The 23601-nt window shown below is 44.8% G+C and overlaps 1 protein-coding gene across 2 annotated transcripts in view; it reads right to left on the bottom strand.

The window, feature by feature from the left end:
- CLIC5 (CLIC family member 5) overlaps window positions 1-23601 on the bottom strand; it is a 111960-nt gene that overhangs the window by 29829 nt on the left and 58530 nt on the right. For both annotated transcript variants that reach the window (XM_006120668.5, XM_006120670.5), the window contains exons 2-4: window positions 10778-10887; window positions 10440-10565; window positions 8720-8826 (exon numbers count right to left, since the gene is read on the bottom strand). In XM_006120668.5, coding sequence (XP_006120730.1) covers window positions 8720-8826; window positions 10440-10565; window positions 10778-10887 — 343 coding nt within the window. The remainder of the gene's footprint in view (window positions 1-8719; window positions 8827-10439; window positions 10566-10777; window positions 10888-23601) is intronic.

The following is a 23601-nucleotide window of genomic DNA, read 5'->3' on the forward strand; positions in this document are numbered from 1 at the left end:
GCTTCTGTTGGTGGAGATTTTGAGTGCCACAGAGCTCTTTAAGTCTGGGGAAGGTAACCAGTGTCCAAGCGAAATACAAGGTGGGACAAACACTTCTGCATTTGTAGAACAATGGAAGTTTAGGGCTGTCTACACTGGGAACTTACATTGGCATAGCTTTGTCTCCCGGAGTGTGTAAAAAATCCACTCCCCTGAGAGATATAGGCCTTGTATATACTACAAAATGTCGACCTAATTTACAAAACATGTAGATGGTATCATGAGCTTTCGTGGGCACAACCCACTTCTTCAGATGACCCACAAAACCTCAAGATACCATCTACATGTTTTGTTAGTCTTTAAAGTGCTACCAGACTATTTGTTGTTTTTTATGTTTTTCCTGTTACAGACTAACTTGGCTACCCCTCTGAAGGATCTAATTTATGTTAGCATGCAGCCACTGAAGTTACAAAATGGCTTGTGTGCACGGGGCCGGCCTGAGCCATTTGTGCACCCCGGGCCCCGGGAGCGTGGTGCCGTCCCCGGGAGTGCAGCACATGCACGACCCCGCCCCGGGCGCCCAGCACATGCGCAGCCCTACCCCCGGGACACTGGCACATGCACCCGGGCCGGTAGCCCCACACAGCACTCCCTACAATGGGGCGCTCCGGGCGGTAGCCTGGTCAGCCCGTAGCTTGGGCCGGCTCTGTGTGTGCATGCACATTGGGCTCCTTGTGTCACTGGTGCTTGATCAATTGCATTATCAGGGTGGGGGATTGTGGGACAGTTCCTGAAAGCCAGCAACAATCAACACAAGTAACACAGTGTCTACGCTTAGACTATGTCGACCTAACTGCCTCGACTGTGTCTCTGTGCAGCTCGGGGAGGGGGTGTTACTAAAACAGCATAGACACTTATGGCAATGGGAGCCAAATTTAACTGAAGACATTTCCACCGCTAGACCAGCACAAGGCAGCTTACATCAGCCTAAGACTGTAGTGTAGACCAGGCAAAGCCGTGCCATCCGTCGGATGGTTCAGGGCAAGCGCTCCAGGCCCTGTACTCTGAGACGTGCCACAGGACCCTGGACAGCCAGGAGGATTACTGAGGGGCCTGCCCCCCACACTGACAGGCAGCGTTGGGCAGTAGAGCAACTTTGCCCCAGCCCACTCCGCTCTCCCCACTCTCGGCCACATCGCTCAGGGAGGGAGGTTTGGGGAAAGGGTGGGGACCCACCCCTCGCACTCACCGACAGTGGGAAGCGGAGCAATACAGCTGGGAGACGGGGTAGCGGAGCTGGCTGGGGCCAGGTCATGCTACTTCTTGCCACCGCAAGTGTGTGCAGGGGCAGGGCCTACCCCTGTTGCAAGTGCCAGGCCACACTGCTCAGGGGAAAAGGGTTGAGGCAAGATATTGAGTGGGGGCAGGGCCTGGGGCATATGGGAAGGGGTGTCCTAAGCTCTACACTTCCCTAGGGGTGGCCCTGTGACCAGGCCTTAGATACACCAGCCTAACCCCCTGATATTGAGCAAACCACCACCTCTAGGGAGGTAGATTACCTACAGTGATTGGAGAACCCCTCCTGTAAGTGTAGGTAGTGTCTACACCGAAGCACTACAACGGTGCAGCTGTGCTTTAGTGTTTTAAATGTTGGCAAACCCTTAGTAGGCAGCAGGGTGTGCTAGACATTCTTGTACTGGGTCATCGAACTAGTATCCCTGTTAAGTCCATAGTTTTTAGTGTCCAGCAAAGTTATGAATTTAAGTTCCTGGGCTTGTCAGGAAGCAACACAGCCACAACACTTGTTTCACTAGTGTCACTTGGATACATTTCATTTTGACTTTTATACTATAATAAAGAGATTCAATATAATATATATAGCACACATCATATTAAATATAATATACACATGTATGTTAAAATTAATGTTTTAATGCAATATAAAAGCCAATATGACATTAATTGAAACACCAAAGAAACAAAACCTTTTGACATTGTCAAAATGAAGTGTTTTGACTCTTTACCACTTAAAATTTCATTACCCTGTCCCTGAAACATGCTCCAGGTTTTGACAAAATTTGATTTTTTTTAATTGAAAACGGTTCCAGAGAAAATTTGCTCACCCCTTCTGAGAATAAAGCTTGTTGCTCTGTATATTCACCCACTTGCCAGCAGAGTGCACCATAAACCTTAAGCCAAATGGACAAATGTAAGCAAGGACTATGTTCGTTTACTGTCAAAGGCACTAATGCAAGCAACTGCATCTCTTTGTTTCCATAGTAACATCTCTGTGCACCAGTTTAGCTCCAAATGAAAAAAAAATCAGCTGCCTCAGCTACTTCAAGCCAGCAGACTCACCAACATCTTCTTTTCATCTTACCTTTGGAAATATCAAACATTACCAGGAACTAGTTCCCCTGTCAATGTCACTGCTGAAGCTACTGCATGGCTCATTATGCAACCCCCTGTCTGAGAAAAGATTGCTTTGATTTGTCTTGGGAATATAGCAGCATTCATTAATCCTCACTTCAAGAATTCTATGCCCCATAAATTCCATTAGAATAACCCAAACACTTCACCCCACTTCTCAGGAAGGATATAATAGTCACTGGATGTAGTGTGAGATCACTTTACTAAGATCTTGTTACCTTTGCTAAACATACTCCAGAACATTTACCAGGAGGCTAAAAGGAAAGGTCATAAATCATTAAAACTAAAATACACTTGTCAAAATTAGAGATAAGCTGATGCTGCAAAACTTCAGTTTCTGAGTTCATGTGCATTAGTGAATTTATCCTCACGTATCCAGTTAGAGAAGTATTAATCAAACACCCCAAAATTGATAAGTTGGGGGTCTTGGCATTTGATTTGGATCTATCTTTAGTATAAATCTTCTGTTGTGTAATTGTAACCCACACACCTACAGGGTGTACTGTACTGTCCTGCAGAGCAGCACTTAACCCACTTACAAAGAGAAAAAGAATGAGTTTGCTTTATAGCCTTAGCTGAGAGCCAGCTGACTTTTAGTTCAAGCTGTAGAGGCTCATGCACAAAGTTTCACAGGTCCTAGGTTCAGGTCTGCCTGCCGCGCATTACGTAATGCAATACCTTGCAGCTGTTTGGGATACATTTGTACCTTGTGTGTTCGTCTACACTGCGGCGCTATTTCGGGATATCGGAAGTATCCCAAAATAGCTATTCTGCATCTGTTGAGTGCACCTGTTATTTCAAAATATAATGGGCTCACTATTCTGACATCCCTGTAAACAAGCATTAAGGGATGTTTTGGAATAGCACTTTATTTTGAATTGTGGCACTCCATAGACAGTGCCAAATTTCAAAATAAGCTATTTTGAAATAACCTCAAAGTAAGTTATGTGATTTGCGTAGAGCAAATTCTCTAGCTTATTTCGATGTAAGGGTGCAGTGTAGATGCACCCCTATTTGCAAACTTTGATCATCTGTACTGGATCTTTTAGTACAGATGGAGACAATGCCTGATCCAAAGACCATTGCGGCAAGTGGAAAGCTTCAATGGGCATAGATCAGGTACATATTGAATAGAAATACTATGGTTACAGCTTCATTAGCGTTGGACATTTTCTGGAGTTAGTGAATGGTCAATTGTTCTATAATACTAATGTCTTGGTTAGTCAGCTAAACCCTGGAAAGTATATATGATTAATTAGAGACCATGGCCCTGGGATGCATTAGAAATGCATAACACAGACAAACTGTTCCTCTAGCAATTTGAGGTCTCTTTGGATTTCACCCACTAATGTGGAGATAGGACATGAGACAACAATTCTTCTGTCTGTAGTAATAATGGTTCCTACTGACAGGAACTTGGTACTTGTAAAGAACTTTTCATTATGAAAGTACCTCGCAAAAGTTAATGAATTAATTTGTGTAAAAGTAAATGGTTACTGAGGAATGTGTGGTTAGGTTTAAGGACTAAAATACTGGCTGGAGGCTAAAAAAATGTTCAGCTATCTCTCAGCATTGGACTGCTTTGGCCCACGGCTTACCTGATATTTGGCTCCATGACCTTAGGGATTGGATCAGGCAGGAGGTAGATACTAGGCAAGGTAGGCAGGGCTGCAACAATGCTAATGGCTGGGGCTCCCAGTGGCTGGAGTCCAGAGCAGGTACAGGTTAACAGAGATAAATGAGACCTGGCATTTTGTTGGCGATTCTTGCACTTACAGGAGTGTGGGGACCTGAAGTTTTTGTGGAGTGAGATTCTTGCCTCTGTTGGTGGCCCCTACCATCTGACCTCCCCCCGGCTGTGTCTAGACTACACCTCTCTGTCGACAGAGAGATGTAGATTAGGCACGTCGAAATTGCTAATGAAGCAGGGATTTAAATATCCCAGGCTTCATTAGCATAAACATGGCCGCCACTTTTTTTTAAAACAGAGCTTTTTGGGAAAAACAACAACCAAAAATGGCAGTCTAGACGCGGATCTGTCGAAAATAAACCGTTTTTGACAGATCCTGTAAACCTCATTTTTTGAGGAAAATAAACCCTTTGTCGACAGAGGGATGCAGTCTAGACGTAGCCCCCATGTGGGGCAGGTATGTGGGTGTGACTCACATGGTGAGCCTCACCACTGTGGCGCATCCTACTGGCCACTCTGGGCATTAGTTGGGTTCAAAGCTGCAGCAGCCTCTTCCAGCTGGTGCCTCACCTACTGGTTACCTGTTTATGTGTTAATGGCTCTGCCACCTTACATTAGGACCCGCGTCCCTCCGAGACCGTGATGCCCTTCTGTCTGGGTACTTCCCTGCCATGGTGCCCCCCCAAACTCAGGTCCTCCCCCTCAGGGAACCCCCAACCCCCATTCCTCCCACCTTGCCTCAGTGACTCTAAGCCAGTCCTCAACTAGCCCCTTACTTCAGGGGCAAACTGCAATCTGACATGTCCTCTCATCATTGGCAAGGGGTGGACCTGCTGCCTTTGCCTGCCCTCTGGCTGCCTCCCTGAAGTCTTAGTATCCCTCAGGCATCTGTTGCTAGACCTCATCCTGGGACTACTGAGGCTGGATCTCTTCTGGATCATCCAGCCTTTCCCCAGCACTGCTCTGTTTGTAGTACCCAAGCTAGCAGGCAGCTAGGTCCTTCTCCCTCCAGGGCTGGAGTGATCATGTACTCCACCTGGCCAGCTGTCTCTTTAATACAGCCCTGCTGGGCTCTGATTGCTGCCACAAGGCCTCTCATGATTGGCTTCTAGCTACAGCCCTGGCCCAGGGCTGTTTTAAACCTTTTTATACCTGGAGTGGGGTGACCACCCCATTACAGTGACAGAGAGCTGACAGCCAGGGGGATAGTCTACCTCCCTGATTTCATTTTTTTCCAGAGGCAGGATGGAAGCGAGAAGAGACTTCCTCGTCCCATGGGAGTTCTCACATTGCACAGAGACGTAATCGTCAACTCTATGCCGCTCACACCCAACTTCTATGTAAGGGGCAGGTTAGCAATGTGAGACAGCTCTCTGTCCAAACCTCACCCTGCACAGCAGTCCCTATAGGACGCGGCAGCCACTGTAATTAAGAGAAGCCCCTGGGTTGTTCTGTGTCACGGCAAGAATAGGTTTAACCCAGCGTGGCCTAAGGCCAAGGCTGATTTCACTTATGCTGTTGTAAATAAGACTCCCTCCACTGGCTTCAGTGCAGTTACACTGGTGTAAACAGAGCATGAACGATATTAAAATTGATCCCTAGGACTCCCTGTAAACCCCCTCCTCACACACACACATACACATCATTTTGGGCTTGTTTGGGGTGTTTTTAAACAAGACATATCATTTGACAGGAAAGAGAACCATCAGACAGGGTCAAAAACTTGATGCCATGGTGCTGTCACCATTTACTCTGCTTCCTGTCCAGAGCCTTATACTATTAAAGGGATCTCACCGACATGCCCACCTTTCAATTCACATTCTTGACCTACCATTAAGCTGCTGTGTTATACGGCGTCTCATTCAAATCACCAGTCAGAGTGACTTTCATAATTCTGCCGTGTAGACGTAGGTCACCATCGGGCTCTCAGGGTATGTCTAGACTGCAACCCTCTGACGGCAGAGGAATGCAGATTAGGCAGTTCAACATTGCAAATGAGGCAGGGATTTAAATATCCCACGCCTAATTTGCATAAAAATGGCCACCACGTTTTGCTGACTCAGCACTTTGTCAGCAAAAAGCAGCAGTCTAGAGGGGGATCTGTCGAGAAAGAAAGCCTTTTTCGACAGATCCCTTATGTCTCCCACAAAGACGTAGATCCTGTAAACGTCTTTGCGGGAGACATAAGGGATCTGTCGAAAAAGGCTTTCTTTCTCGACAGATCCCCCTCTAGACTGCCGCTTTTTGCCGACAAAGTGCTAAGGCGGCAAAACGCGGTGGACATTTTTTTGCAAATTAATCACGGGATATTTAAATCCCTGCCTCATTTGCAATGTCGACCTGCCTAATCTGCATTCCTCTGCCGACAGAGGGATGCAGTCTAGACATACCCTTAGTCAGGACTTGGCTGCTGTCTCCTTATAGCTCTTGCCTCTGGCTGCCCTCTGGAACCCTCACTCGGGGACATGCTGACTGTCCTCTGTGGAAGTTGAGCTGAGCCCTGGTGTCCTTCAGACCAGTCACTAGCACTGCTCCTCAGGTCCAGCTAGAGACCACTGACAGAGAGCAGACATCCAGTGCCTTTCTCTGGGCTGCAGCGTTTGTTCTATGGCTTCTGGACTCTCTAACAGCCTCTCTTCTTGGGCAAACTTCCCTCCCCACATCACCACTCTGTGCCCAGCTTCATCTTTCAAGCTCTCCTACTTCAGGTGGAGCATGGTCTGCAGGTGCACTTAATTGGACTTGCCTGTGAGCAGGGTCACTCATTAGGCTCGACATGTCCCAATGCAAAGTACTCTCACTACAAGGTGACACCAGGAGCCTGTGGCAGAGCTGGGACCTGAACCTAACCACAAAATTAAGCTTCCCATCCGATAAGCCATGTCTGGGCATGGTGCTCAACAGACAAATAGAAAACACAACAACTGATCAACAGACTTTACATTCTCAGGTGAGAAATCTCAGAGGGATAGCCGTGTTAGTCTGCAACTGTAAAAACAATGAGGATTCCTGTAGAAAGTAACGAAGGGTATGTCTACACTACCCCGCTAGTTCGAACTAGCGGGGTAATGTAGGCATACCGCAATTGCAAATGAAGCCCGGGATTTGAATTTCCCGGGCTTCATTTGCATAAGCCAGGCGCCGCCATTTTTAAATCCCGGCTGGTTCGAACCCCGTGCCGCGCGGCTACATGGGGCACGAACTAGGTAGTTCGAACTAGGCTTCCTAGTGGAATGAGGAGTAGTGGAATCCTCGTGGAATCCTCGTGGAATGAGGAGTAACGGTAGTTCGAACTAGGAAGCCTAGTTCGAACTACCTAGTTCGTGCCGCGTGTAGCCGCGCGGCACGGGGTCCGAACCAGCCGGGATTTAAAAATGGCGTCGCCCGGCTTATGCAAATGAAGCCCGGGAAATTCAAATCCCGGGCTTCATTTGCAATTGCGGTATGCCTACATTACCCCGCTAGTTCGAACTAGCGGGGTAGTGTAGACATACCCAAAGGTATTAGGTCATGAGCTTTTGTGGGTAAAACCCACTTCATCTGATAAAACTCATCGGACGAAGGGGGTTTCACCAAGGAAAACACATGAGCTAGTCTCTAAGGTGCCACAGGACTGCTCGTTATTCTCAGGGAAGGTGTGCCCTGAAGAGTGAAAACACTCTGCCAGATCCTCACAGGTGTAAATTGGCATAGATCAGAGGTCCCCAAAATGTGCGCACTCTACGGGGGTGCAGAGGAACATTCGGGGGCATGAGGCTGAGATCCAGCCCAGCCCCCATGAGAGGCAAGGAGGGAGCACCACCCCCATCCTCCTGGATTCAGTCCTGGCTGCTGGTCCCAGCTGCTGGCCTCACACCCAAGACTCCACTGCCGGCCCTGTGCCTGAGGCTCCACTCCCAGCTCTAGGCCCCTCGGCTGCTGTCCTGGGCCCCTGGCCTAGTTTCCACTCCCAGTCCCATCCCTACCCTCAACTGTGCCTCCAGCCTCAGCCTGCATACCCTAGTGTACACCCCCCCCCCACACACACACACATGAAGTCACAACCCCATTCCCAGGCATGGCTTGGGGTGGGAGGTGCAAACAGGAGTAAGAGGAGGTGTGATTCTGAAAAGTTTGGGGGCCACTGGTGTAGGCCAATGGACTTCCATAGAGCTGCACCCATTTACACCAGCTGGGGATCTGTCTCTCTGATGGGAGAGAAGAATAGAGGAGTGTAGATGCTGAGGGGATAGCTGAGGGGATAGCTTTAGCTCCAGACACTTCTGTGTGAGTGCTTTAAAGGGATGGTCTGGAGCTTCTTGGCTAAAAACACAGGCTAAGAAGCCAAATCACTGGGTTCATCTAATTAATTTGTAAATAAGGTATCACTGTTATGCAATAGGGACAAGCCTGCTATACCAACTAAACACAATCCTCAGGCATTTGAGAGCAGATGACTCATATTGATAGACTGATGCAAATTCAAAGTAACTCCTTTCAATTCAAGGCCAAATGGATTGACAATAATACCTGACGCCACCTAAGAATATGCCAGGGAGATGAAATACATGAGTGACATTGTGCTTCATTTTTCCAAGTGTAAAACCTCCTTGCAAAGAGTTGGTGGTGCGCACTACTCACCAGCATTGTCCTGCTGCCTGGTGTTTTTTATGTATGCAGAGAATTTGGAGAAGATATCTATCCCTGCAGCGTTTGATTCACGATGTGTAGCAGCCAGCTTGGGGTACCTGAAAAGGAGAGGAGCACTTTGAAAAATAATGTCCTATTGTTACCAGCAATATACTGCTGTTTAGAGAAAAAGAGGGAAAATATCCCAGTTCCAGGAACTATAATTAATGCTGTCATTTATCTCAGCATGACAGCTTGGCAAAACCCTCTTAATAATACTGCTGTCCTAGCGAGCTAGGCATTTGGAGAGTTACACAGTAAAGGTTTTATGACAAGGGTCATTGTACTAGCACTTAATGTGACCAGCAGCCAAGGTAGAGTAGCTTTAAATCAGAAAGAGGCATAGATGTCTAGCAGAGTGTGGGGGAGTTTGGCAGCAAACTCCCACTATTATCAATGGCAGACCTGTGCTTAATTCCTGGTGCTGAAAATGTAGCCCAGAAAGTAACAGCAAGAAGCTTTTGTATAATGAAGGTGGACAAGTGTGGAGTTTTGATTGTGTGTTTTTTTAAAGATATGTCTGGTGCAAAGGAACGTATTGCTTTGAAAGACCAGAGCAGATTAAGAGCTTGATCCAAAACCCACTAAATAACCATAATGACATTCTTTGACTTCCGTGAGTTTTGGATAGGGCTCTAAAATGTTCTAACATATTTGATCTCCTACCTTCAGCACTGGTCAACAGCTCATGACTCAACAGAAAGTGAAACCACCCTGCCGTGTATGTAGCCAGGTTTCAGATTCATAGAACTCGAGGTCAGAAGGCATCATTAGATCATTAACCCGACCTCTTATTTTACAAAGGCCAATGAATTTCACCCAGTTGCCCCTATTGTTAGACTATATAACTTGGGTTTATGTAATCCCCACACCTACTGGGTGTGATTCACTGGCCCGTGTAGTAGCACTTAGACTGCTTACAGAGAAACACCTGACTTTATAGCTCAAGGTGTAGAGGCTCATGTACTATGCTCCAGAGGTCCAAGATTTGGTTCCACCTGCTGGCATTATATTTAGCTAAAGCATATCTCCCAGAAAGGTATCTAGTCTTGATTTGAAGACCACAAGAGATGGGGAAATTACCACTAGTCTTGGTAGCTTGTTCCAATGGTTAAATACTCTCATTGTTAAATATTTGTGCCTTATTTCTAACTTGAATTTTCTGACTTTCATTTCTTGTCATGCCTTTCACCCCTAGATTATAAATCCCTTTGGTACCTGGTATTTTGCCATGAAGACATTTAGACACTGTAAAAAAGTCACTTCTCAATCTTCTTTTTTGCTAATTTAAACATATTGAACTCCTTTAGTTTCTCACTATAAGGCTTTTTTTCTATCCTTCAAATAATTTCTGATGCTCTTCTTTACACTGAATCCAATATTTCAACATCCTTTAAAAACGTGGACACTGCAAATGGATTTCAAGTATGGGTTTCAGATTCATACAGTGTGTTGTGTTATGTGTGAGGAGAAAACATCCTGCAAGTATTAATCTTGTAAACAGCCTTTACATTTGCAAGCAGTCCCACTGAATGCAGCTGGACTTTTCTATGAGTCCAGGAGATTCCTGTGAGAGACAACTGCAGGACTGGGAGCATCTTATAGCTCCAGATAGAATATCTTCCTCTGTTCCTAACAAACTCTGACCCCCCAAAAAAGCACAATGTGTTACTTTGGAGGCACAAGCATCTCCTCCAGGAACTCCTCGATTTTGTTGATGTCTGTCTTGACCTCTCCATTAAAAGTCAAGAATGGCGGGTGTGTCCCAGGAGCCAAATTGTGTAGATCAGCTGGCTTTCTGCAGAGAGAAAAGCAATACTCATGGTAGTCATTTATCATCATAGAGCCCCACTCATATTCATGGCAGACAGGAAACCAGTTACTTGCACACACCCCTTATTTCATTCAGTATTCATCAGTATTTTGTTGATGCAAAGCCCACTGAAGCCAATGGGGCAAACTATGGGCCATTGCGATGGTTTTCAAATAAACTAACCAATAACTTGTTACCTTTTCAAGTCAACTGTGGTGACATTAAACACGACCCCTTTGAGCCAGAGGATCATGAAGAGACGCTGTGAAAAAGGACAGTTCCCAATACTTTCTCCATCTATACCGGCCTAGGGGAAAGAAAAGGGAAAAAAATGAGTGCTCACATGAACACTGCTCACATCCCGTGAGAAAGAAAACTTGATGTTGACACAAAAGTACCAGACTGAAAATAAACAATGTTAGGCAAGAGCACTTAAGGTCACCAACATAAAAATGGAATTTCTCCAAGCTTAGCTTTGGCCAGTAGTTTGAGAGAAGGTCCTAGCCCATGTCATAAGAATATAAGAATGGCCATACTGGGTCAGACCAAAGGTCCATCTAGCCCAATATCCTGTCTGCCAACAGTGGCCTATACCAGATGCCCCAGAGAGAGGGATTACAACAGGTAATCTTCATGTGATCCCTCCTCTGTCATCCACCTCCAGATACTAGGGATACTATTTCTACCTATCCTGGCTAATAGCCATTGACGGAACTAATCTCCATGAATCTATCTAGCTCTTTTTTGAACCCTGTTAAAGTTCTAGCCTTCACTGCATCCTCTGGCAAGGAGTTCCACAGGTTGACTGTGCGCTGAGTAAAGAAAAACTTCCTGGAAAGTGGGTCCCTAGCTATCATTTCTGGAACACTGTCTAGATTCTTAATTTCCCTTTTCCACTTAAAATCAGCTGTGAAACAAAGCCTTTAGAAAACTCAGGTACAGATCTTCAGCTGGTGTAGAGGGTCACTGTCCCAGGACTTTGATGAAGCAATGACGTTTTCTCACCAGTGGGGGCTTTCTCACCTGCAGTCCTTACTGAAAAAGGACCCAAGAGAAGACTTCTAGATCCAGATTGGATCCACACATTTCCAACATCCAAGAATATTTAGATCTGGAGTTCTAGTTTACATTCACAGAAGAAATGAGGCTCAAACTAGGACATCTGGATCCCAACCAAAAGGTGAACTTTGCAAAGGTCAAGGGAGACGTGTGCACCACAGTTTCAGTTTGAGCCCATCCCTATAGCTATTGAATTTCCTACAAACAGCTACAAGACAATAAAAACCTGCTAGCCTTAGCACTGAGGAAATGGCCTGGTATTTCCTTCAGAAGTGTATGGTCTTTTGGCTATGTAACGATACAAATAACATGGTTAAGCTAAGCAAAAGCTGCATCCAAGGTCAACATCCTTGCATAATAATTATCGGTGGTCAAAACTTTTAGGACAATAATGGTTTTGATAAACTCAATTTTAATTTGTGGTACCGTCATATCATGCTGTTTAAAGTGCCACAGGACTTCTCGTTGTTTATGGTGTTTAAGACATTCCTGTGATTTTGCTGAAGTAACCAACCTCTCTTTGTTTACCCAGGTTGAAGAACTATGATTTATTCAGACAGAGTATGTTCAGGATATGGATGATAAAATTATTTAGCAAATACAAGTTTCTTCCTTTAGAAAAAGGCATTACTCTGCTCTTATAAGTTTTGTCTCCTTGGTACTTAAGTTGAGAGACAGTATTGGTGTGTCCAAAGCAGGAATCACTTCTAATTACCACAGCTCTGCAAAAGGTTTGCAAAACAACGAGAAACGCCAGGGGACCATCAGCCTTGTTGGGTTCCTGGGCAAGGTGGGAGGGGGACCTACCTCCACGCTCCCAGAAAGGGTGTGGCCTCAGGTAGAAGGGGCAGGGCTGGGGGCAGCCTGCTCTCAGTACTGCCCAGGCTCCACCCTTGTGCTAACCAGAAAGCACCACCTGGGGGCTTTGGAGCAGAGAGCTCTGGTGGCAATTTAAAGGGTGATGGATGTCTTTAAATCACCAGGCCCCACGGCAGTTGCCCCCTGTCAGTGGGCCTGCAGAAACGACATAAAGCTTGGCTGGTTTTACCAATTTGGTCTGTTCTGTTGAAAGATTTGCTGCTCAGAGTTATGAATCTGTCAAGCATCCTGAGCTACTTGTAGGTGAGCCTGCATTTGCAGAGACGTAAGATTGACTCAGCCTGCTAAATTCCAGTTGAGATTCAGAATTCCGAGTGCCCCCAAGGTTTTCGTCCAGTCTATTACAAAGAAAACTTCTATTCTGGGACTCAGTTCGGATTAAAAGCACTCGCAGCGTGTGGGGGCACAGTACTGAAGGTCCGGTTCAAATGCCTCTCTGCTTGAAACCGCTGAGTCAGCATGCACTTGATTTTTGACATGGGATCAGCAGACACCAGAGTAAAGCTGAAGAAAATACAAGTGGAGTAGCCCGGTTTTGCACATCTCTGCAACATAATATAGTTATTGCAGTTCTGCAAATTGCATGGTAAGATCCGAGACTGAGTTACCATAGAAAACTGGGCACTTTCACATTGTTGGACCCAAGTAATTATTGTGAAATTACATCCATTAAACCTGTGCCAGTGCCTGTTAACTTCTTACTGAAAAGGGGTGAGTGCAGTAAGTGGATATGCTGGCCGAAAGCCAAATTCTCCCCTCTGTATTATCATGGCAATTCCACTGAAGTTAGCCCATGGAGTCTATCACTAACCTATTATATGCCCAAACATTTGGAGAACACTGAGTCCAAGGAGAGATCAGTGTAGACAATGGGCCTGATTCCTGACTCATTTATGCAGATTTATTATTTCCACTGTATCTGATTCACTGTTTCCCGGCACTTTGCGTCAAGTGGTTGTGAAATGCCACCACCAATCACACATCCACTCAGTGGCAAAGTGGACAATAGAACCCATTCTCCCCTGTAATGCAATCTGTCCACTAGATCCGTACTTTTCTCTCTGCAGAAAATATAGATGAGGCTCTTTTAGTTCAGAGAGTCCTTTCTTAATAATAGCCAGTATTTTAACATGCAACAGTCAGAACAAGAACAAAAACCTTATATAGATAATAACGTCAAAGGGCAAGCAGAGCATTCTTGGATCATTTCTGGAGTCTATTAATATGCCAGGAAGAGAAGGAGAAGAGAAGGGAGCTTCCTAGGCTTACTCAGACTGAACTTCCAAAGGAAAACAGGTTGCATGATAGCATCCATATAGCAATTAAATCAAAGTCCACGCTACACCTGCCCAGCACAAGGCAGAGTATAAATAAGATCTTAGTCCAAATAAAAAACCAAAGCAGCGGACAAACAAGAACGAAGCTAATAACCGGCACATTGAAAAAAATTAGATGTGTTCTTGCTTGCTATTCGACGTGAATTAGCCATTGAAATGCAAATGCATACGTGGTCTCGGTTGCACTGTGAAATAGATCAGACATTCATTCATGAGACAGAGACCTGATGATGTACGTTTCTTTACCAGATTTAATGCTGACACTTGTGACTGGGGTTGGATGCGGGAATTGTAGGTAAGCGTTTTAGGAGATAGGTTAAAAGATTCTGGAAATTTATAGTTTTAAAGTATCTGAAGTTCAATGGATATATCTGTAGCAGAGTAACAAAACACTCATGATTGGTCAGTAATCTCCTTCTCCCTTCCCCCAAAACGCTGATCAAATAATGCCTGTGAATAAAGGCCTGATCGTGCATACCCTATGCATATGAATGATACATTCTTATGCGAGTAAGGAAGCTCATCTGAAGAAGAGGTTTTGCTCATGAAAGCTCATGATACTATCTATCTATCTATCTATCTATCTATCTATCTATCTATCTATCTATCTATCTATCATTTGTTAGGCCTCTAAAGCTATGTCTAGACTTCAGGTTTCTTTCAGAAGAAGCTTTTCCAGAAGAGATCTTCCAAGAAAACTTCTTCTGAAAGGGAGCATCTATACAGCAAAAGCGCATTAAAAAAGGGATCTGCTTTTTCGAAAGATAGTGTCCACACTGAATGGATTACTATGGACAGAGTGACCACCGGCACCTGTGCTTTTTCTTCTTTCCTCTTTTTGCAAAAGAACTCCCTCTTCCCCGTCCTCACATGTCTTTTTCTGAAAGAGCTTTCGGAAAAAGGCTTCTTCCTCATAGAAAGAGGTTTACCAATGTCAGAAAAACCCCTCTGTTCTTTCAATTTTTTTTTCGAAGAACGCAATTGCCGTGTGGACATAAGTGAAGATTTTTTGGAAAAATGGCTGTTTTTCCAAAACAAAAAAAACCCCTCTGCAGTATAGACGTACCGTAAGATGCCACAGAACTACTCATTGTTTTTAAAGTTACTGACTAACCTGGCTACCTCTCTGAGACGTGTAAGACTCTCGTCGCTTATAACTCGATGATGCTTTGGAATTTGTAAGAAGGGGTCTTTCTCTATAGCTGTCTCCCTTCAGTTTTGAAGCCTCCCAGTTTGCTCATGTGGTTTCAATTAAACTCAAAGGAATCTGACTGCTACTAAAAGGCATCAGTTCTTTTTCTGATTAGCCTCCACATTCTTAGATACTAAAAGTCTAATTAGAGGAGGATCCTCCTCTGAAATTCAGTGTAAACGTATTAGAATAACTCCAACCTCTCACCAGCTGCTTGCCTCGAGGTGAGTGGGATGAAGAATGAACGGGATTTCAGTCTTATTACATATAGGAGACTCCTCCATAAATAGTTCAGCTATTTTTAATGTAATAATTCTACAGTGATGTGTAGGAGAAAGCCAGAGGTGAGGGAGTGGATTTGATAATTCACTGAAGAAGAAAATCAGATGGGTTTAGAAACAAGACTCAGTAACTTAATTGGCCTGAGCCAAGTATTTATTAATAATATCAGTCAGTACCTAGAGACCACAACTGTTGTCAATGACTGGGATCAACAAACTGTTCAGGGCAACCCATAATAATGTGGTATATGATATAGGCTTTCTCGCGGATTCCTGAAATAGTCCAATTGGTTTGCCCATTCTGATATACCTTCTCATACAAGGAACTGAACATTACTTTAATTAACCTTAAAATAACCCATGCAGCTTCATTTCCAGCTATTCCCAGAATGCAGCAACCTCAAAGGCAAAACAATATCGTCATTAATTATGACAATCAAAATGACAAAGGATCCAGTTTGAGCATTTCAGCAGAATGCTGGAAAGTGCTGGATTTCTGCAGGCTCAGGATGTATTCAAAACTATCTTGTCTCCTTGTGGTTTAATTTTTCACTGCACTGGGCCCATTGTGCATAATGGGAGGACGTTTTTTCAGGTCCCCTTGGGCACTGTGGCTTGTATGCAGATATTTTTGATGATTCTCATATACTTTTCTTTTTTCAAAGGGATTTTAGCAAGTTAACAGACACAGGAACACTCATTGATCTACATATTGCCTGGTGAGGATTAACGAGAGATTCAGTTTTATCTTTCTTACTATCTAACATTATGCTACACAGCGTTATGCCCTCTCTATTTTATAACTGGGAAGGAGTCTGCCTTTTGACCCTTACTCTAGTTGCTCTCAGAACCCAAGGGGGAAATGAAAATCCTATCTGAAGCCAGGAAATCTCCTATGTATTATCCTACACACACACACACACACACAATGAGATGAAGCCAACGTATTGCTGTAGTGAAAAGTGTCTAGTCTCTTTAAGATGTTCTTCTCCAAATACTAAAGCCAGTAAGGCATGTCATCAGTGGAGAGAAGAGTACGAGTATATGCTTAGTATGGTCCTGGTAGGTCTCAGTTAAGAACTTAATGGGTATTGCTGGCATTGTGTAAGATAGGGCATTCTTGTTGACTGTGACCCCAATTCCTGAAAGCATTTTACTACGATCTCAAATACACCCCAATTCAGGGTATGCTAGTCTTTATGTATGTACTTCAGTTCCATTATTTTCAATGAGAGTTAAACACACGAACAGGGGCCCATAACAGCGACACATTTATTATTTAACATTGAAACTTTGTTGGACTTCTTTCAAGACTTCAGCTATTGTTAGAGGAAATTCTAAGCAACAATCTTGGGAAAAAATACACATACTTGAGATGGCACCATTGGTGCATGCTAGGGATGTTAACAGGTAACCAGTTCACATTGGCAGGTGGGGAGCTGCTCTAGCTCTGTTGGGTCCCTCTGCGGGGCCACCAGTCGGCAACCTGCCCCATGCGGCTAGCGGCTGAGGCTGGGAGCCAGCAGCCAGTCGCTTGTGGGGCTTAGAGCGGGAGCACAGAATCATAGAAATCGTAGGGCTGGAAGAGACCTCAGAAGTCATCAAGTCCAGCCCCCTGCCCAAAGCAGAACCAATCCCAACTAAATCAACCCAGCCAGAGCTTTGTCAAACCAGGACTTAAAAACCTCTAGGGATGGAGATTCCACCATCTCCCTAGGTAATGCATTCCATTGCTTCCCCACCCTCCTGATGAAATCGTTTTTCCTAGTTTTTCTAGCCAGGCTACAGCAGTCCCCCATCTGGGATCTCAAGCTTCAGTTTCTGCATTGACACACAGTAAAACTACATGGAGCTGGTCAGACTCACAAGTACGGGGTGGGTATGGGCTATACCAAACATCCAAATTACAACACTGTTAACTGGCTTATATACAATTTTCTAAAACTGACTGGAAGGTCATTAGCCATGCCAGGAATAGGCCACGTGCCTTCTGATTAATGGTGGAGCTAGGAATGGAAATTTGAGTGGGCCCCAACTTATGGTGGATAGGCAACAACCTGAGAGCTTGGCTGGATCTCTTTTTGGCTCTGGCACACAAGGCCCCATTTCCTATCCCATTACTCAGTCCCCAACCTCTCATGTAGTGCACTGTTCCCCATGTTGCAGAAGCAGTGGTCCCTGGTCCTTTCTGTACTGTTGCTATGGCTCTGACTCTGGCTGCTCCTGGTTGCATGGCTCTCCCCTCTGTGGGCTGTGAGGAGCCCATAAAAGTCCCTGCAGTGCAGTTGTGCTCCCCCTAGTATATCCTCCCTGTCCTTATTGGGTAGTGATGGGGAGGGGCAGCTACCAACCACACTGAAGCAGCTGTGAGGAGACATTCTCTTTGCTCAGTGCCTGGACAAATCCACTGCTGCTGCTATTGTTACAGGGAAGGAAGACAAGGGACACACAGAGGCTCAGATCTTGGTAGGACTTGGTGCAATCTGGGTGAATTATGCCCCTGTTTCTGATACCTACCCATTAGACCACACTACCGCTCTGCTTTCTCTTATACTGCCTTCTATACCCGGAACAATTTCTCTGACTCTCTTTACCACCCATCTTTCTTCAGATACTTCTTTAAAAGCCACTTCTTTCATGGCTTCCCAGCACGGACCTCTCTCCTGTATCTGCTTTAAAAGTGAAAAGAAGAAAGGGAACAAATCCCATGACCCCAGAAAACATCTGTAATTTAAAAAGGGGCTTACACTGCTAACTTTATCTTGTACAATGTTTACGCTGTCCTTACACCTCACCTCTATCACGTCTCATTGTCCTTGGCCTTACTTAGACCGGGAGCCCCTCCAGGCAGGGTCGTCTGTAATTTATGATAGTTTGTAAAGCACCACGAGTATTTATAGGGTTATTTAAATAAATACATAAGTTGCAGGAGCTGAGGGAAGGCAAAATCTCTCCCTAAACCTCTGCCCAAAGACCTGCTGCAGGGACAGCCTGAGAAGCAAGCATTCCCCTCTCCTTTCATACGAACTCTGGACTGAATTGTTTGATTATTTTTATTTGGACTACCCCAGCAGGGCAAAGGCCTGGGACTGAGCTGACCCATTCTGATGAAGGAGGCAGTTACCACCCAAAGAGGAAAGGAAAATGACCTTACTACCTACAGCTGCCCAGAGGTGTCTTGAGAAGAGCACAACCCTCAAATGGTGACTTTGGGACAATTGCTGGGAGGTGATAGGAAGTGGCCCAGGGAGCGCAGCCTTGAGCAGTCCCAGCTGTCGGAGCCCTGACAGCTCCCAAAGGGCCTTAGGTCAGAGCCCAAAAGTGGGGAGAGCTTTGGTTCCCCTACCGACAACCCCACTGCAAGTCATAAGCTCTGACATCTAAACAGATCTCCTTACTAACCAACAGCAAGCACGGGCCATCACACTAGGAAATAGACACAGGAGAATCACAACTAGTGTCATAAAGGTCAGCACTTTGACTCAGACATCAGTTTTCACCATGTCTGTGCTGTATTGTGACGAAGGGGGCTTTGTGCATGGGAAGAGGAATTGTTTACTAAGAGTACGACAATTCCACCCCGGCCTGGAAGGCAGAACCATTACATTGCTACTCATTCTCTGCACACATGTAATGGAGCTTTCAGATTATGAGAGATTCACGGGCCTGTATTCTTGCCTTCACCTTGGTTCATAGCTCCCATTGACTGACTACAATATTGGTACACTGGGCCTATTGCTGCTGCCAATGGAGTTAATTGACAAATCTGCCATCAGCTTCATCAGGAGAAAAAGTGTTCACTTCTAGGCAAAGTCTGGATTCAATTCTTTTTAAAGTGCCTAATTTCTGTCTATCAAAATGTCCACAAACTCCAAGAAAAAGATCTGAGCATGCTGTAGCCTTCAATCAGTCAGTCGTGGGTATTTACAGAGAACCCCTTACCATAAGGTATGTCTACACTGCAAGACAACACTGATGCAGACTTGGGTCAGCTGATTTGGACTGGTAGGGCTAAGGGACTTTAAAGCTACTGAGTGGACATTTGGGCTCCATGGGGTCTCAGATCCCCAATTCTAGCCCACGTCTGATTGTCCACACTGCAATTTTATAGCCCCTTAGCCAGTCAGCTGACCTAGGCCAGCTGTGGTGTTTTAAGGAAGTATAGACAAGATCCATGGTTTCTATGGAAGATATTTCTATAGGCTGGGAGCCAAATGAATTTTTAAATATTTGTATTCAAAAGCAGTAGAAGAAGAGGATTAGAAATAGATCACTGTCAGCTGATAAAGTGGCAGCTGTAATGCAAATGATAGTAAAATTACTATTGTTTCCATGAGAGATGGGGTGCAGACATAGGAGTAATTTCTGGTGTTTCACAGCAAGGACACAAAGTGCTTTTGTCCCCACTGCATAGTGACAGAATTCTGCATGTGTCATCCATGTAAGAAGTAAATCTGTGCACATCTGGAATTCAAATGTCTTACAAATCTCTGATCCTGGGATAGTACTCTCATCATGCTGTATATACTGCAAACGCCGATGAACTATGGCCAAATGTCCTGCCTCTAAAACAGAGTATCAGGCTAACAAATAATAACAGCAGCCAGGTGCTGAAAGTTAACACTGAACCTGAAACTGGAGCTGTGGCTGAATTATTTATTGAAATTCCATGACTTTATATGCACTATTAAGGGCCAGGCCAACTTGCAGCTTTTGTACAATATGGGCTAAAGGAGCTTTGTTTATGATAATATGAAAGCATTTCCTACCTAATCAATTGGTCTTAGTGTGAGACATAATCTATACTCATTTGACACTTGATTCACTGGAGAAGTGCTGAGTATCTGCAACACCTATACTTTCCCTGAGATTATAAGGGAACTCAGCGACTCTTGGGAGATGCTCAGCACTTTGCAGGGTTAGACCTTTTCTACCCCCATTCAGCCCCACTGAAGAAAGTACTGTTGCACAAGGTGTATATACTGAAGTACTCAATGTTGGTTTTTTGCCTCTGTCTTCACAGACAAGGCCAGCTCCCAGACTACTGCACTAGGCAACACTGTATGACTTTGTCTACACTGCATGTTTTTGTCTACACTGCATGTTATGCCAGAAGCCATACTAGATCATCACAGTGGTACCTTCTGGCCTTGGAATCTGTGAAGATGGGAGAAGGAGGCAATGAGAGCTGAGAAACAGAGAATAGGCAAAAGACCCTTTCTAAGCTCAGTTCTGCTAACGAGGGACTCATTAACATTAGTCATGACATCATTAGCATATTTTCTGCCGATTCTTTTTGCGCAAAAAGAAGCAGGGTAGCTACTTCCGTTTTGTGCAAAAAGCCCTTTTTACGCAAGATCCTTATGGTCAGGAGCTCTGCTGGTTATGACACTTGCTCTTGGTGAATCCATGAGAAAAAGGATCTTGCGCAAAACGGAAGTGGCTAGCCTGCTTCTTTTTGCACAAAAACCCCTTGTGCAAAAAGAATCAGCAGAAAATATACTAATGGTTTTGTGACTCATGCTAATGTGTACTTCATTAGCATATTTTCTGCCGCAGTGTAGACAAAGCCTTTGGGAAGGAGGCAGGCAGCCCTCCATGGAGAAAGAACAGGTTAAAAACTATTTAGAAAAGCTGGACATATACAAATTCATAGGGCTGGATTAAATGCATCCAAGGGTGTTGAGGGAGTTGGCAGATGTCAATGCTGAGCCTTTGTCCATTATCTTTGAAAATTCATGCAGCTAGGAAGAAGTCCCGGGTGACTGAAAAAAGGTTAATGTAGTGCCCATATTTTAAAAAGGGAAGAAAGACAATCCAGGGAAGTACAGACCAGTTAGCCTTAGCTCAGTCCCTGGGAAAATTATGGAGGGGATCCTCAAGGAATCCATTTTCAAGCACTTGGAAGAAAGGAACGTGATCAGGAATAGTCAACATAGATTCACCAAAGGCAAGTGTCATAATCAGGAGAGCTAACCAGCATCTGAGGACTAAGGGGTTAACTAATGTCTTCAGCACCTAGGCAGGTATCGGGTAGACAGCCAATAACAATGCAGGTAGGAATTTCAAACTGGGAAAGAGGAGTTTTAATCTTTCCCTCCTTTGTCTGAAAGGCAGAGCAGTTTCTTCCTAGACTGAAGGAGATGGGAGGCATGTCTCTCTCCATGAAAAAACTTCTTACAATACGTAAGTAGGACAAAGTTTAGGTAGTCCATCTGGATGTTGTTGTTTTTCTTGGTTTGGGAATTTGGAATTAATGTCTGAGCTGGTAATGGTGTCTTCTCTCTTTTGTAACTAAAGTTTTGGCCCAGGGGCGTCCCCCTGAGTATCTAGATCAATTGGTGGCCCTTTCCATCTAGCCACTTTACTATGCTTGCAACTGTAGTTTTGTTTTGATAACAAAAGTTTGTTTTCTTTTTCTAATTAACTGGAATTGGTTGATTCTTGTGTCCTGGAAGGTCTGTCTGCGTGTATCTGCATGCCTGACTGAGGGCTCAGCTACCACAGACTGCAACTTTTTTGCCCTCTTTTAGTTTTACCTTGGGAAGGAGATTTCCCAAGTGATTTCTTCCCCGATTTCTTGTGGAATTACTTGGGTGGTGGCAGCAAATTCCCCAAAGTGTAGGTATTATAATTTGGGGGGGGGGGATTTTTTTACCAAAGCCTGTAGAGACAAGGTTTTGGGGTGCTCTTGTAGGCCCCCACTTCTGTGTTTATCGTGCCAGAATGGGGAACAGCTTTGACAGCAAGTCATGCCTGATCAATCTAATTAGTTTCTATGATGAGGTTATTGGCTCGGTGGACATGAGGAAGTCAGTGGATATGATATACCTTGACTTTAGCAAAGCTTTTAATATGGTCTCCCACAATGTTCTTGCCAGCAAGTTATAGTATGGATTGGATAAATGGACTGTAAGGTAGATAGAAAGCTGGCTAGATTGTCGGGCTCAATGGGTAGTGATCAACAGCTCTATGTCTGGCTGACGGTCAGTTTCAAGAGGGGTGCTCCAAGGATTGGTTCTGGGACTGGTTTTGTTCAACATCTTTATTAATGACCTGGATGAAGAGATGGATTGCATCCTCAGCAAGTTTGCAGATGACACTAAGTTAGGGGGAGCGGAAGACAAAGATACATTGGAGGGTAGGGATAGGGTCCAGAGTGACCTAGACAAATTGGAGGATTGGGCCAAAAGAAATCTGATGAGGTTCAACAAGGACAAGTGCAGAGTCCTGCACTTGGGACGGAAGAATCCCAAGCATTGTTACAGGCTGAGGACTGACTGGCTAAGCAGCAGTTCCACAGAAAATGTCCTGGGAATTACAGTGGATGAGAAGCTGAATATGAGTCAACAGTGTGCCCTTGTAGCCAAGAAGGCTAATGGCATATCAGGTTGCATTAGGAGGAGCATTTCCAGCAGATCTAGAGAAGTGATTATTCCCCCTTATTTGGCAATGGAGAGGCCACATCTGGAGGATTGTGTCCAGTTCTGGAGCCCCCATTAAAGAAAGGATGTGGACACATTAGAGAGGGTCCAGCAGTGGGAAACAAAAATAATTACGGGACTGGAGCACATGAGTTACAAGGAGAGGATGAGGGATTTGGGCTTATTTAGTCTGCAGAAGAGAAGAGTGAGGGGGGATTTGATAGCAGCCTTCAACTACCTGAAGGGAGGTTCCAAAGAGGGTAGAGAGAGAGTATTCTCAATAGTGACAGATGTCAGAACAAGAAGCAATGGTTTCAAGCTACAGTAGGGGAGATCTAGGATGGATATTAGGAAAAACTATTTCACTAGGAGGATGGCAAAGCACTGGAATGAATTACCAAGGGAGGGGGTGGAATCTCCATCCCTAGAGGTTTTTTATTCCCAGCTTGACAAAGCCCTGGCTGGGATGGTTTAGTTGGGATTGGTCCTGCTTTTGACAGGGAGTTGGATTCGATGATCTCCTGAGGTCTTGTCCAGCCCTGGGATTCTATGACTCCATGTGAGTGCAGACAGCTTTTAATCCTAAAAGATGCTGAATGCCTATAACTCCATTTGAAATCAGTTTGAGTTACAGATGCTCAGCACTCCTCAGTTTCAGATCCAGAATCCAGATCTTCTTGGTATCACTGCCTATAGCATATGGCAATGCACAACATGCTCAATAGGCAAATGATTTTCTTTAGGGCTAATTTTTCTGTTCGGAGGTGTCTGGACCAATCCTCCTAGCTAGGGGTGTGTCTAGACTACATGCCTCCTTCGACGGAGGCATGTAGATTAGCCAGATCGGAA

This window comes from Pelodiscus sinensis, chromosome 3, assembly GCF_052426305.1.
Source record: "Pelodiscus sinensis isolate ZL-2025 chromosome 3, ASM5242630v1, whole genome shotgun sequence".
Taxonomy (NCBI): domain Eukaryota; kingdom Metazoa; phylum Chordata; order Testudines; family Trionychidae; genus Pelodiscus; species Pelodiscus sinensis.